Below are 14,997 nucleotides of genomic sequence, written 5' to 3' on the forward strand. Positions count from 1 at the left end.
GTTTCCCCTGGGAACTTTCCAGAAATGCAGCTCTAAAGCACCTCACCCTGGAAGGGAGAGTTTCTGTCCCTCTCTGTTACTCTTCTGGTACATTGTCTTCTATAGAGGAGAACTGTGACATGGTGAAGAGAGCACCACCTTGTGGGTGGAGGACTCCTGCGTGATCCGAGCTCCACCACCAAAGTAGTTTCAAGAGCCTGGGCAAATCTCAGCATCTGTCATTCATTTATAGAAGAGAGACACTGGGTACCCTCCATTCTAGCAAGAAGGGCCATTTGATGTTAGCCCATTTCCTAGAAAGTGAATACGGGGCACCTGTGGTCATTGTCATTCCCAGCATATAGCGTCACTGCTGCGCAGAGATCTGATGTTGGGAGTTGTTGTTCACCCCTTACCTGACCTCTTCATTCTGCTTGAATGGCTTGAAAATGTCATAAGAAAGAAGGCCAGGAAGAAGTCAGGAAGTTCATAAAATGAAAAGAAAAGTCAAATGAGATTATTAGAAAGGCGAGGGGGCATGGATTTTATGAGGGGGGTACAAGAAGAAGGCAGATTAAACACGGTTGAGAGGGGAAGCAAAAATGAAACAATATTTACTAAGTCTACAATGTGCTGGTGGAGGTCATGGAGAGATCGTGGTGGAGGGCATAGAGAGGTCGTGGAGGAGGTCATAGAGAGGTCGTGGTGGAGGTCATGGAGAGGTCGTGACCGCTGGTAGACCTGGGGGCTGGCCCCTTATCCCTCCAGTGCTGGGCATATACTCTGCCCACTGTTCCCACAGCGGGAGCTATTTTCAAGGGTGCAGCCTTGAGTGAGCACATGTTGTTGACACCACCTAGATAGTGTTACTGAACCCCGTGAAGGCCTCTATATAAACTTTTAAGATGCTGGCGGTTGGGTGTGGAGATCTACCTGTCTTGCTGCCCAAGACAAGCCTCGTATGTAAGTTCTCTGCTTCTTACACCCGCCACCTACTCATCCAGAGTGGCCTGCCTCTTTCTTCGGTCTCTCCTTGCCCTCCATGTACCCGACCAATTTCAATTTCACCTGGGGAACTCCTGAGGTTGCAAATCAACACAATGCAACGTTCAGGTGTTTAATATCATCACCTTGATTAAATTTCACAACAATCCTGGGGGCGTAGGTATTATTATCTCCATATCATAAATAAACTGAACTCCAGGGAAGTTGAGCGAATTGCTCCAGGTCACAAAGCAAGGAAACAGCAAAGTTGGATTAAACCCAGGTCTGACTCCAAAGACCACGCTCTTACCACTGAGATCACCTCACACCTGTCAGAATGGCTCTTATTTCAAACAAACGAACAAAAGAAAACGAGACCCTAAGTGTTGGTGAGGATACAGAGAAACTGCAAGCCTTACACATTTTTGGCGAAAATGCAAAATGGTACAGCTGGAAAACAGTATGGAAGTTCCTCAAAAATTAAAAATAAAACTACCATGTGATCCAGCAATCCCACTTCTGAGTATTTCCTCAAAATATTATTATCAGGGGATCAAAGAGCTATTAGCACCTCCATGTTCATTGAAGTACTACTCACATGAGCCAAGAGGTGGAAAACAACCTAAATGTCCATCAACGGATGAATGGATGAAGAAAATAGAATACTACTCAGTCTTAAGAAGGAAATTCTGCAGTATGTGGCAACATAGATGAACCTTGAGGACATTATGCTAAGTGAAATAAGCCAATCACAGAAAGACAAACATTGCAGGAGTCTACTTATATGAGGCACCTGAGACAGTCAAATTCATAGAGTCAGAGAGTAAAATGGTGGTTCCCCAGGGCTGGAGGGAGGAGAAAGAGGGAGTTACTAACCAACAGGCATAAAGTTTCAATTAAGCAGGAGGAGAGATCAGCTGTACAACTCTGTGCCTACAGTCAACAGTAAGGCACTGTACACTTAAGTATCTGTTGAGGGTAGGTTTCATGTTAAGTGTTCTTGCCACAATAAAATAAAAATTATTTAAAAACGAATGAGAGCTTTTCAAAATCCTTGGTTCACAATAATGAGAAGGAAACCCACAAAACTGAGGAAGAGAATGCGAAGAGGAAATTAGTGGGGTAAGAAAAAAAGTGAGGATGAACTGAGAGGGTTAAGAAGACAAACATCTAGTGGGAAATGAGAAAGAATACGATACATGGGGGCAGAAAAGGAAGAGAATGGGATGAATAGAGTCGGAGAACAGAATAGCTGAGAGAACTGAGTCCAGCAGTCCATCCCTTCCGTAATGAATTACAAGTTGTAGCACTGGCTGAGATGCAGTTCAAGGGATTCCTTACACCTAGGCCGGGAAGTTGACCAGATGGCCAAACTCTGAGATTTCTGCTAATACTAATGTTATTATTAGATGATATTGAATATTATTAAGATATTAGTAGAGGGAGGGGATATAGGTATACATATAGCTGATTCACTTCGTCGTACCACAGAAACTAACACAACATTGTAAAGCAACTATACCCCAATAAAAGAAAGATATTATTAGAATACATGTTCGATTGGGGCAGAGATCAGACTGTTTTGTTTTGCTTGGTTTTGTTTACTGCTATAATGCCAATGTCTAGAAGAGTGCCAGGCGCAGCGAAGGCATTTCTATAGACTAACATCGACAACACAAAGTTCTGTCTATTATTGAGCACTTCTTCTATGTAAGGTGCTCTTAGCTCCACAAGAGTCTATATTGAGAACATTTTTTAGACTAAGAAACTGAAACTCAGAGATCCAGCAACTTGCCCAGGAACATACTGGCCCGTAAGAGGCAAAGCAAGTTTGGGAAATCAAATTTCTCTTACTTCAAAGACTTGCAAAGACTCTACTTTCCTAAGGGGTCTCAGTGAGAGGCCAGTGTCTCTCCTCCACCTTGAGGGCTGTAGTTCCTTTAGTCAATATGCTAGGTCCACCAGCCAGGCCCTTCACCTTCCAGAGCGGCTGCTGGGTCCTTGCGCCCCACCTCTCAGCCTTGCCTGCCCGATGTCCCAGGGGCCAGTCCACCTGAGAATGCAATCAGTGTGCATCTCTTGTGATCATTTCCCGTTGGCGGGTCAACAGGTGATCAACTGATCACAGCCAACTGGCCATGGAGAGGTGGTCAGGGTAGTGGGATGCTTGTATGGTTGCCAGTCCAGCAATAATGCCAAGATGACCAGCAATAATGCCAAGATGAAGCCAGCATCTTCCCACTAACAGGCTAGGAAGGGGGAGTCCCCAGACAGCCTCAGGACAGCCACAGCGGCAGGTGTGTATGACTTTTAAGGAGACCCTATTTCAGAATCAACTAGTAAACACTTCATGCCTAATACTGGGCTAATTTCATTCATATACACTACTTTTTTTAAGCCTAAAAACCACCCTACGATGGATGGTTCTCACCCTCAACTTACAGATCTTCCCCAGCTCGGCTCATGCAAAGTCAAAGAGACTGAAGGCAGAGTCCAGATGTGAACTTCAAGTCCAGCCCCTTTTCTACAGCATCAGAATCCTTTTCAGCCATGCAGCTAAAGATATAGAGAAGCGATCAGCCTTACCGGGGTCACAGCGTGGTCTCCCACCTCTCCCCTGTTGTCCACCGTGAGACTTCTGAGAGCTGTTCTCATCATGAATGTTCCGTAATGCTGACTACTTATTATTGTTCTGAGAACAGGAAAACCACGCAGAACAAAGTCTGGGTGAACCTGAGAGTATGCGTTCACTCATCCATTCAGCAAACACTTACTGGGTGACTGCCGTGAGCCCAGAAGCCTGCTGGGGACTGAGGTGGCTAAGACGCAACACAGCCCTTCCTCAAAGTAGCTCTCAGCTCTGCCGGGGGAGGTGAGCAAGCAGGTCAGTCCAGTGCAAAATCCTATGCTTGGGGATGCTGCCGAGGAGGGGCAATTCTAGCTCAGCTGGAGGGTCGGGGAAAAACCTCCCAGAGGAGGTGACATGAGAACTCGGCCAAGGTGAAAGTGAGTAGCCAGGAGAAAGCAAGGGACGGGCATTTAAGGCAAAGGGGACAGGGGCGGTGGGCTGGGGGCGGACGGGGGCGGTCTTTGATTCTCACATTTGCTGTATCCTGCCTTTGGGAGAGAAGGAAAAAAATCACATCTCATGGGTCCGGTTCATTTTTTTTAAAAAAGAGCGTGCACTAGCCTGTGAGCCCACGGTCAGCCCAAATTCCTGGCCCGCGTTCTGTCATTAACCACAGCCCAGAATAGGATAATGGCTGCTTTGAAGCACGAATTTCAGTGCTTGCAAAATCCTGAATCATCAATGAAAGGTATGGTTTTGTTCACTTGACCAGACTTCCTCCCAGCTGGAGGAAGGATGTACAGTGCCTCCACTAACCAGGTATGCTTCAGTATCAGGAGCTCAAACCCAGCCCAATGGGTTTTCCTGTCTAACGCCCCATTCACCAGAATCCCAATACCACCGCCACCCCAGGCCATGTCCCGTTTCCCTAACACTGTGGTTCCCTGGGTTCTGAGCAGCCCCTGCTTTGATTCCAAACTCCATTCCCAGCCATTTGCCAACTGTGAGCTATGAAGGGGAGGCAGAGGCGGGACTAAGAGTCCTCTGCTACCAATGGGTGAGGGGCATCCAGGGATGCCTGGTAAAATACCCAGAGTCCCGCAGTTGTTGGCAGAGGGCCAGAACTGGAATCCGGGCTCACAAACAAGTGATGACCCACTGCATTCATATGCGAGCTCCAGCTATGGGATCCTGGACAGGTGGTGCTATCTGTTTTAGTTTTCATATCTTCACCTATCAAATGTAGGGAACAATTCCCACATCATAGCATCATGGTGAGAATGAAATGAAATAAATGATTTGCATGTGTGAAAGTGCCTTTCTCCTCCCATAGACTGAAATTTTCCTGGGTCCTCTCTGGGAAACTGAGGCTACATACAGATTTTGGCATTCCCAAACCTGCTTCCAGGTGATGGAATAATTCTAGAGAAGGATAACATTGAGGCCTTACCTATCCCTTCCCCAGACTGGTCAAGACAGGGCTGGAGCGCCGGCTGGGAAAGGTGGGAGGAGAAGAAAGAGGGAGCCCACAAACTCCAGTAGGACCCCGGGTTCGGAAGTCAGCCAACACGTACTGAACACCATTTACGTGCAAAAGGACATGTGAGGCTGTGTATGCTTGTGTGCGCTCAAATAATTCGTGTGCCTTTTTTATTATCGCATATTCCAGTATTATCTTCAGTTCAATTGAACTAAATACAGCACTAGAGACAGAGACGAATATCTTTCAATCCCTTTTTACCACCTGAAGAAAGCAAATGGAAGAGCAACAATTGCTAACCCTTCTGTCCATTCACTAACGCCTGCAAATACACGCAGACATGAATGCCAAAGGCTGGACAGCCCCCCTCCACCCCACCCCCCAAAACCCATGTTCCTGGCTGCATGTCCTTAGTTCCTCAGTTTCCGGAAGGCGCCCTTTCCAGGCCTCGGTAACCTCTCTGATGAAACCTGTTGCCAAGCCTGAGGTCCTGTGCAGACGCCTCCACCTGGCGGCCAAAGCTGGAAAAGCCTTTCCAACCAAGGAAGATTGGCAGGTAGTGTTTAACTCCGAGGCTCCCCGAACCCCTTCCCACCACGTAGGTCATGGGTCAATCGGAGAAGGACAGAGAGGAATATCCATTGCTAAAGGCACAAGAAGGGTCAAGGTCTTGGCCGATTCCCCGCCAAAACCCTGGTAACGGTACAGCCTCCTAAGAAGCAGCCATCAGGATGACTAAGCCGCAGACAGGAAGAAAGGGGTACCTGGAAGTGCCCTGCCAGCCCTGAGGCGCGCGCTGCCAGCTGTGATTTCCCCTCCTGGAGAGGAGCCACCACTACCAGCTTCGCCCTCTCCCCCAACACAGCAGGATTTTCTAGCCAGAGTGTCAGGAGTAGAAGTTCCATCTTCCTTCCCACCACGCACTTACATCCTGACTAGAAGGGGACCCTCTCCAGGGGGCAAACCTTCAGCCCAGGCCCCTTCACACTCCCGCTGCCCTTGCCCAGTCAAAGCAAGAGAAAAGCAAGCAGTTCAGGGGATATTAAGACCAAATTATGGAGATGCTCCAGCCAAAATTATCCCTGGCCCCCACCTACTGGCGCTGTTAAGCCCTCACCCGTCAGTCTAGACTTAGAGCCTGAGAATCACAATCAATCCCCCCCCCATCCCTCTCTCTCTCATTAACTTCCCTAAAAAGAATCCCAAAACATGCATTTTGGCCAGTCCAAGTCCCCAACTGGAGCAAACCACGTTCCTTTCCATACGAGAATGGAGCCTTAAGAAGGTAGCACAAGCAAAGCCATCGACACCCGCGCTCAAACACACACACACACACACACACACCCCACTGTGGGCAATGTACCACTCCCATCCCCAACTCCAGGATGTATCATTTAAAGTCAGCAGCGACCCCAAATAGAAGGGACCCACCCTGAGCAGAGCCACAGAGCGCATGGGAAGATCCGCTTTATCCCGTTCGACCTCCTCGTTAATTAGAAAAACCACAGAATTCTTTTAAGCTTGGCTACCAACATCCGGAGAAGGTGCCGTAACTGCGCACCCGCGCGCACACACACACAGGCCAAAGCGGTCTCCAAATCAGCTGAGGAGCCACGCTTGGATCTTTCAAGCCCTGGTGTCCAGCCCCCAGAGAGTGGTTCACAGACCCACACACACACCTACACAGCACAGGGCAGGCTGGTCTCCAATCCGGCGGACGGGCGCCCCTGGACTTTGAAGCCTCAGAGCCGTCCCCAGCTCCAGCCCACCGCCCCCCCCCGAACCCCCAGCCACACGCCGCCTCCGAGGGGCGCCCCGAGCGACCCGGTACTCACACGAGAGCGTGGTAGAGCAGCGCCCAGCCCCGCGGTCTCTCGAGGGCGTCGTAGATCAAAGTTTGGATGCGTCGGTACTTGGCGTTGTTCCTCTTGACAGGGCGGCTCAGGGGGGTCTTGGCCAGGAGCCCGATGCCCTGCGGGGTCCTCCGCAGCCCCTCGTCGCGGCCGCCGCCCTCCAGCAGCAGGGTCCCGTCTTTGTCAGCTCCGGCCCCGAGCGCCAAGGTGACTTGCTCCACGTCGCCAGGCGCCAGCCCCAGCCCCACTTTCCGCTCCTCGTCGCCCGCCGCCGCCGCCGCGTCCCCTCCGGCAGGGTTAGGGGCCCCGCCGCCGCCGCCGTCGCCCCCGTCGCCGCCGCCGCCAGCCGCCCCCGCCGCCCTGCGCGCCTTGAGCCCCATCGGCCTCGCCCCCGCCGGCCGCTTCGCCTTCTCCGCAGCTGCTTCGGGAAGAAGGGGCGCTCGGGGTGCGTGGAAGAGGCGGCGGCGGCGGCGGCGAGCCCGGGAACTCCAATGCCATGATCCGCGCGCCCCTCCCCACCCCCCCCCTCCAAAAGCAGGCTAAGGCGGGGCCCCGGGGGGCAGGGGGGAGGGGTCACATCCCGCGCGGGTCAGCCGCGGGACACCGGGGGGCGCGGGCCGCGGGCTGCTAGAGGCGGGCGAGGGCACGCGAGGCTGGCGCGGAGGCGCTAGGGCGCGCGGCGGCGGGAGCCCGGCACCGGCGCTCCGGGGCGGCGGCGGCGGCGGCGGCACCCGGGCCGGCGAGCCCGAGACAGCATCGCAGTTTATTTACAAGCCGGGTGCCAGCCGCCCTCCCGCCCGCCACACGCGCCGCCGCCGCCGCCTCCTCCCTCCTCCACGCTCCTACCCGCGCCACTCCCCCGTCCCGCCCCGCCCCGCCCCGCCCAGCTCGCCCGCCCGCTCGCTCGCTCGCCCGCCCGCTCGCTCCAGCCTCAGCCTCGCTCCAGCCGCAGTAGCGAGCGGGCGACCGCGCAGAGGCCGGAGCGCACGCCGCCTCCCTCCCGCCCGCGCCAGGGTGGGGCCCCATCGTCCCGCCCCTTCGCGGCCAAAGGCCCGGGCGGCGCCCCGCCCCTCCCCGCGGCCCGCGGAGAGCCAGTGAGCGCAGCTGCGGCCGCTGAGCCGGGCTGCACGCGCACTCGTGGGCGTTGGGGCTTACCCCCGGCGCGGCGCGCGGCGCGAAGAGGAGAAGCGGCTGGGGGCGTCGTCTCTTTTCCCGTGTTCGCCTGGGCCCTGCATCTTTACGTTTTCTCGTCACCTCCCAACCAGCTTCTGGGCTTCGGAAGTAAAATCGAAGTTGCTGGGTTGGCCAAGGCCGAGCGCACCGCGAACCCACCCGCTCGGTGCTAGCAGTGCTTGTGGCTCCTTAGTCCCTTTGGTTCGTGGTTCGTGGTGGACAGTTCCGCCCTCACCTCCCGGCCCCTTGAATGGTACCTCCATCAACTAGAGTGAGCAGAGACCGAAGAAATAGGACAAGGGGAATCGGCTTCGCTCCTAACTTGTGCTCTAAGCAGGTCATTCCCTCTCTTGCCTGAGTTTCTGTTCATTCATTCAATCAGTGACTAAACCCACGTGAGTAAGAGAGGCAATGTTCTAGGACCAGGGCAGACGAGGTCCCTGCGCACAGAAAGCTTGCATTCTTGAAAGGTGGAAGACAATAACGGAAAAACAAACATAACAGCATAATTTCCTATATTGGTAATTCAACGAGGAAAGAAAATAGCGTCCTGTGCTACAAGCGGGGAACTTCTTTAAGTTGGTTGCTCCTGGAAGATCTCATTGTGGAGGTGACATTTGGAGGTGAGGTTTAATGGTAAGCTGGAAAAACTACGTAAATGTCCAGGAGAGCCTTCCAGGCAGCAGAACAGCAAGTGCAAAGGTGAAGAGCACCTTGAGCTTATTGAGCTCTGAGGAGAGTAGAAGGTGAGGCCTCAGTTGGGGGTTGGGGCGTGTAGATCTTGTTAATTCACTAGGGGTCGTGCCCTTTGAACCTAACTCCCCCCCTTCCTTCTACCATCGCCGCCAGCATTAGAGAAACCCTTCATTCCTGCTGCCCAGGCACCTGGTGCCTCCTTTATTTTTCACTCTCTCTCTCCTTTTGTCTGCTGGGGTGGAGGGGAGGGTGTGTAAGCAAGGCCAAGCCAAAGATCTATCCCTAGTGTGCAGAAAGGAGCCCCCAGAAGGCCTGCATGTGGCACGTGGCTCTGGATTTGCCTGGAGGAGTTGGCCAAGGAGAGTGAAAGAGAGTGAAGGGCAGGGGACTGGAGGAGAGAGGAAATGGGGAAAGGGAGAAAGGATGGAGGAGGGAAGAAGAATTGGGGTGAGGAAGGAGGAGGGGGACCTGTATGAATGACTGTCAGAGGGAAGAACCTGAAAAATCTCAGCAGCAACAAGGGTGCAGTTTCAAGAAGGGAGTTAAGCTATGCTACAAAGCTGAAGTCCTTAAAATGGTGTTGCATTGGCACAAAAACTGCTTGGCGCAGCAGAATAGGCTGCCCAGAAAGTGACTCTAATGTGAGAACTATATATAAAATAAGACATGAAAACTTATTCCTTGGTCAATGGGCTGCAGGATGGGTTTTGTGAAGATTATATGAATTGGTACATGGAAACGTGACTCCCCGCATGGTGGGACCCCGGTAAATGCTTACGAATAAATTAATGCTCAATAATTAGTTGGAACATGTTAGTAACCAGTCAGTGCAAACTCTGGGAAGGAGGAAGAGTATGGAGAAAGGGAATTGCCTGGACGAGAAAAGGTCCAAACAGAAGCCGGGCACCTGAAGCAGGCTCCCTAACATTTGTTAAGCCTCCACCCCACCAGAGCACCAACACATGCAGGTACTTTCTGTCCCAGCCCAATTCCAGCTACCTAGAACCATTCTGCCCTTCATATTTGAGCACCTTTTGTAAAGTTACCTTCCTCCACAATCCCTTGCTGTTTTATTCATTCATTACATTTATCACTGCCTAAAATGATCATATTTGCATTTTGTTTACTATTATCTTTCTAAACAAGCACAGGGGCTCAGCATCCTAGAAGAACACCTGTTCTGTATAATAGTAAGCTCTCAGTACTTATTGGCAGCATGAAAGAATGATGAATAAATGAATGCAGAATGCAAAGACTCCAGAACAATGCCTGGTACCTAATGGAGCATTGGCTGTATGTTTGTGTATGAGATTTTTGTTTTTGTCTTTTACTATTATGAAAGTCTTTAATCTTAGGAAATCTTAATACTGTTGTAACTTCAGTAACATAGTCACATGGCACTCACCTTCACCCCAGATGGCATATCTGACCTAATTCAGTAACATAGTAACATTGACAGTACTTAAAAAGCCTCACTAGATAAGCTCAAAAGGGTACTAGTCAAGGACTACATAGAAAGAAGGCATAAGCAAGAATTCAATACTGTGCAATTAATCAAAAGTTCAGATTTCCAAAATGACAGTTTGGACCTCAGGCACGTGAGGAGGCTTCTATCTTGATAAGATCCGCAGACTGTCAAATATTAACGTTTTAAGATCCAGCGCGGGGACTGTTCATGCCCCCCAAAAAGGGTGAAGCAAAGTCAATATCAAATTTGTAACTCTGATCAGTTAAACCCAATGATAGGGAAACTGCCAGGGAGTTTGGAAATGGATTTGCTTCAATGGTTTTATAATCTGGTGGAGAGTGTTGTTCAGATAGGGAGTTTGGAAATGTCACAAAAAACTGGGTGCCATTTGGGAGACTATGTAATCTCAACCCTCTTTAGCACATTTTCCCGCTAATGGAAATCAGATGTCTATATCCCCCTGGAAGGAATCTTCTTTGAAGCCAAAATCCCAAAAGCCTCAGGTGTCAACTGGGTATTGGCACCAAGACAGAGTTCAGTGACAGAGTATCCTCAAGAGTCAGGCAGGGGCCATGGTGGAAACAACAGGGCATCCCCCTCCTGGCTTTGCATGCCAGCTCTGCACAACTTGTTATCTTGAAAACCCAGCCACTTCCTAGTTCTTAAATTTTCCTCTCGGGATCCCTCCTCTCTTCATTTGCTTTTGTTTTCGCCTCTCCTGGTGTTCATCTCACTGTACTTTAGGGCGAGTGAAGTCTTTCCCCTTTGCAGGCGGGGAGCCTTGCTGAGAATGAATAAGGAGAGAGACAGAGACAGAGACAGAGAGACAGAGAGAGAGAGAGAGACAGAGAGAGAGAGAGAGAGATCAAAAAACCTCCTCTGAGCCTCAGTTTCCACCTTTGTAGATTATACTTCTTAGGGTTAGGCGTGTAGTGACCAGATGAACAGAAATGTGCTTGTAGGAGATGATAATACTCCAGTGCTGGTTACTATTACTGTAATCAAATGAGCCGGGTAGTACCTCAGGTTCACAGGAACAGGCTAATGGGGACCCTACCTACCCTCTCTCCCTGCTCCCAAAACACATTAAATAACTGTTTTAGACCATGTTTAAATTTGCTTTTAGTATTTGTTGCATAAGAAGTGCATATAGTTGTAGAGAAATTATGAAATATAAATCAGCAAAAAGGCAACGATAATAATTTGTCATCTTGTTACCCAGAAGTACCCTCTGCTAACATTCTGGCGGTGACTATTGCCAACGCTACTGCAGCAAAAACCAACACTCAGCCCCCAGAATGGCACCTTCCCCCGGGTGTCCAGCCAGCCAGCTGGTGGCAGGTTGATTACATTGGACCTTCCAACCGTGGGTGGGGGAGATGTGACCTCACTAGAACAGACATATCTCCTGGATACAGAATTGCCTCCCATGCCCATGATGTTTCTGCCAACATCACCCTCTATGGACTGAACATACTGTATTCACTATCGTAGAATCCCACATAAAACTGCTTCTGATCAGATCATGCATCCCCACCATGCTTGTTATAACTCTACCTCTGGGAGGAGCCAGTGAGACAAGTCTTTGCAGCTAAGGAGACACCCTTTGCTTTTTTGGAAGAGACAGCACAAGCTCCAATTTTGGCTCTGTAACAACCCAGGCCAAAAGGACATATATTTGGAAAGGAAGGATCCCACGCCTCCCCTGTATGTATTTTTGTTCTTGAAAACCCAACTACAGCAAATCCTCAAAGTTGCTGCCCTATGCCCTTCCTCCATGCCTTTGTTTGTCTTCCTTTTCCTAAACTTCAGACCACTCTACATGAGGGCCTCGTTGCAAGTGAGAAGCCTTCCTGGGAATGAAAAAGATGAGAGTGGCGGAAGGACACCCTTGCACCTGTCACCCAGAGGATGAGGGCAGCTTAAAGTATGGAATTTAGACCCGGACCCAAATTCGGGTCCTGGCTCTGTGCCTTTGAGCTTAGTGACCTTGACCTAGTTGCTGAACTCATATCTGACCTCAGTTTCCTCATCTGTAAAATGGTCTGATCACCATTCAGGGATCCATGATGAGGCAGAGCTGTGTAGCCTGTGATGTACTGTGCACCTTACTCGAAGGTGTCTGGACACATGACTGTGGAAGGCAGCTCAAATCAGGCGTGATGGGGAGTGAAAGAGCCCCCAGCCACATGGCACTCACCTTCACCCCAGATGGCAATAACTAAAGGGCTTAGCTTTGGTTGTTCTCAGTGGGAAAACAGTGCCTTGCCTTTGCCATTCTTACATTAACCTTTAAATTTAATTTGCATGTTTCTTCGTGTCATTTTTCCTTTTTCTTTTAAATAATTATATTGGGTAAAATAGTCAACTCATGCATCTACTGCACTCACTCATTCATCCCTCCAGTGAGCGTTTATTGATTGCCCGTTTCACGCGTCGCTCTCTATCTGTGGGAAACAGGAGGAAAAAAGAAAAGAAAGGTGAGTACTGAATTCCATGTGTAGTTGAAAAGATGAGATAAACAATGTAAAACAATTTACTCATCTCTGTATCATCGTGCATTTCAATGACCTGGATCATCACAGACGCTCATCATCATCATCATTTACATTTATCAAGTGCTCACTATATGCCTGGCACTGGGCGAAGTGCTTTACGTGGTTTATCTCACTTAATCCCAGCAACAAAGTTAGGAGAGAGGCATAATGGTTATTGTTCTCTACTAACCATGATGAAATGACACTTAAAGAGGTTAAGTACCCTGCTCAAGGTTACACGGCAAAAAATGGGGGTCCCAAGATTCAAGTTATCTAGAGTCTGTACTTTCAACCCCTAAGTTGTATTACTTGCTGAGAATTCTGTGCCAAGTGGAAGCCTCAGCATATGCAAAGCCTTGGAGTCAAGACACAGCGTGGAGGGACTTCCCCGGCCGTCCAGTGGTTAAGACTTTGCCTCCCAATGCAGGGGGTGTGGGTCCGATACCTGGTCGGGGAGCTAAGATCCCATGTGCTGTGGTGTGGACCAACAAGAAAAAAAAAAGACACAGCCTGAAGTTTCCAGGGCAAGAGGTTCAGTTGGCCGAGGCGAGCATAAATGAAGCAGGGGCCATTCGGGACAGGCTTGCCTAGGTACCAGGCTTATGAACTTGGGGACTAAGTTCAAGGTGCTTTAAGCATAGACTGACGTGGTCCCAGGTGGTTGCAGAAAAGGCTTTGTGATGACTCTGGAGGAGAGGCTGGGATTGGGAGGAATTAATTTTATTAGAACAGTTACAAGACTGTTGGTGGAGCTCATCTGAGAGATGTTGCGGTCCAGACGGAAAGTGGCGACGGATCCCGGAGAAGAGCGGGGGGGAACGGCTGCAAGAAGTGTTTAGCGCAAAAGAGTTCTCAAGAATTGGTATCTGGGAAAAGACAGGGGCTGGGTCACTGGGTCACTTGGCATTTTAGAGGCAGAAGCAAACCCAGCTAACGTCCCAGCCTCCCTCCCTCCTGACTGTGGGTTTCCTGCTAAGCTAAGCCTCCCTCCTCTGGCTCCAGTAATTGACTCTGGGCAGTCTGTTCCTTTCTCTCCATCAAATTAAGCTCTTTCTCTTCGGGTCTTGATTGTTAAAACACCCTGTTTGCCCATGCCATTTACATATTCCAATTACCCGCTGCCATTTCCCTTCTAATGAGCCCATGTACCTGCGTTCAAGAGTGTCTGGCCCAGAGCTTGTTCGTGCAGGAGGGCTGAGTGCCGTGGGCAGAGATGCTCTTCACAGTGTCTTCAGACAAGGAGTTCCGGGACCATTTCCCTACCTCCTTCTAGTCCTGATGGAGTAGATGTTTGTGTCTCATTACCCGCCCCCCGCCCCCCCAGACGCCCAGATACTCCATTTACCTTAGTTGACAGAGAGAAGAGCTCCATGCCAACTGGAGAAGCGTTCCCGGTTCTTACAGCCATCATAAAAGGCCCATTGTACCCTTAGTCACGTGCGCAGAGCCTGTTAAGTCCAAGGTCTTCCTAATTTCCATCACTGAACGTTTTGCAGAGGGGAAGCTGATGCCTGGGTGCTAAGGTGCTAGGAACTGGACGGAGGATTATGGGTAGCTGCACAATGATGCTGCATAGGGAGAACTCAGGCTTTTGAGACAGGCTGCTCTGGGCAGGAATTCTTTCTCTGAAAAATGCTAAGCATTTGACCCTGGGCAGATTAAATAATCAGTCTCAGCCTTATCTGTAAAATAGGAATAATAATTACCTTGAAGGGACGTTTCAGGAGTCAGGGAGTTAATATTTGTAAACCTTTGGCACTTAGAGTCAGTTAATACATATTAACTCATACGCTGAATATTAACATATTAATTACAATAATAACAATTATTATTATATCCAAATTAGAAGAGAACTTTTGGGTGTCAAGTCCAGTGTCGCCCCACACTTGGTGACAGTGACCCACATTTATGTTACAACCCAGTGCATGTAGTACAACGTACACATAACCAACCGAAATGAATGAGGATACCTTCTGATATCTGCTGTCCTATAGTTTATAAAATGCTGATTGCAAACGGTATTCGTCTGCTGGCAGTGCCGGAACAAAGGCCCACAGACTCACTGGCTGAAAGAACAGAAATTGAGGAAGTCCAAGATCAAGTTTTTGGCAGGGCTGGTTTCTTCTGGTGTCACCTCCGCGGCTTACAGATGAGCTGCCTCCCTTCTGTGTCTTCATGCGGTCTTTTCTCCGTGTGTGCCCACTCCTAGTGTCTCTTTGTGTGTCCATTTCCCCTTCTTATAAGGACACCAGTCGTAC

General features: G+C 50.0%; 1 protein-coding gene across 1 annotated transcript in view; it reads right to left on the bottom strand.

Moving 5' to 3' along the window:
* The window catches only part of KCNQ3 (potassium voltage-gated channel subfamily Q member 3), a 288,811-nt gene extending 281,209 nt beyond the window's left edge, over nt 1–7,602 (bottom strand). Inside the window, exon 1 of the mRNA XM_059995203.1 lies at nt 6,848–7,602. Within this exon, the coding sequence (XP_059851186.1) occupies nt 6,848–7,245 (398 nt within the window). The 5' untranslated portion in view covers nt 7,246–7,602. The remainder of the gene's footprint in view (nt 1–6,847) is intronic.
* Nucleotides 7,603–14,997: the final 7,395 nt, after the last annotated feature.

This window comes from Delphinus delphis, chromosome 17 (genome assembly GCF_949987515.2).
Source record: "Delphinus delphis chromosome 17, mDelDel1.2, whole genome shotgun sequence".
Taxonomy (NCBI): Eukaryota; Metazoa; Chordata; class Mammalia; order Artiodactyla; family Delphinidae; genus Delphinus; species Delphinus delphis.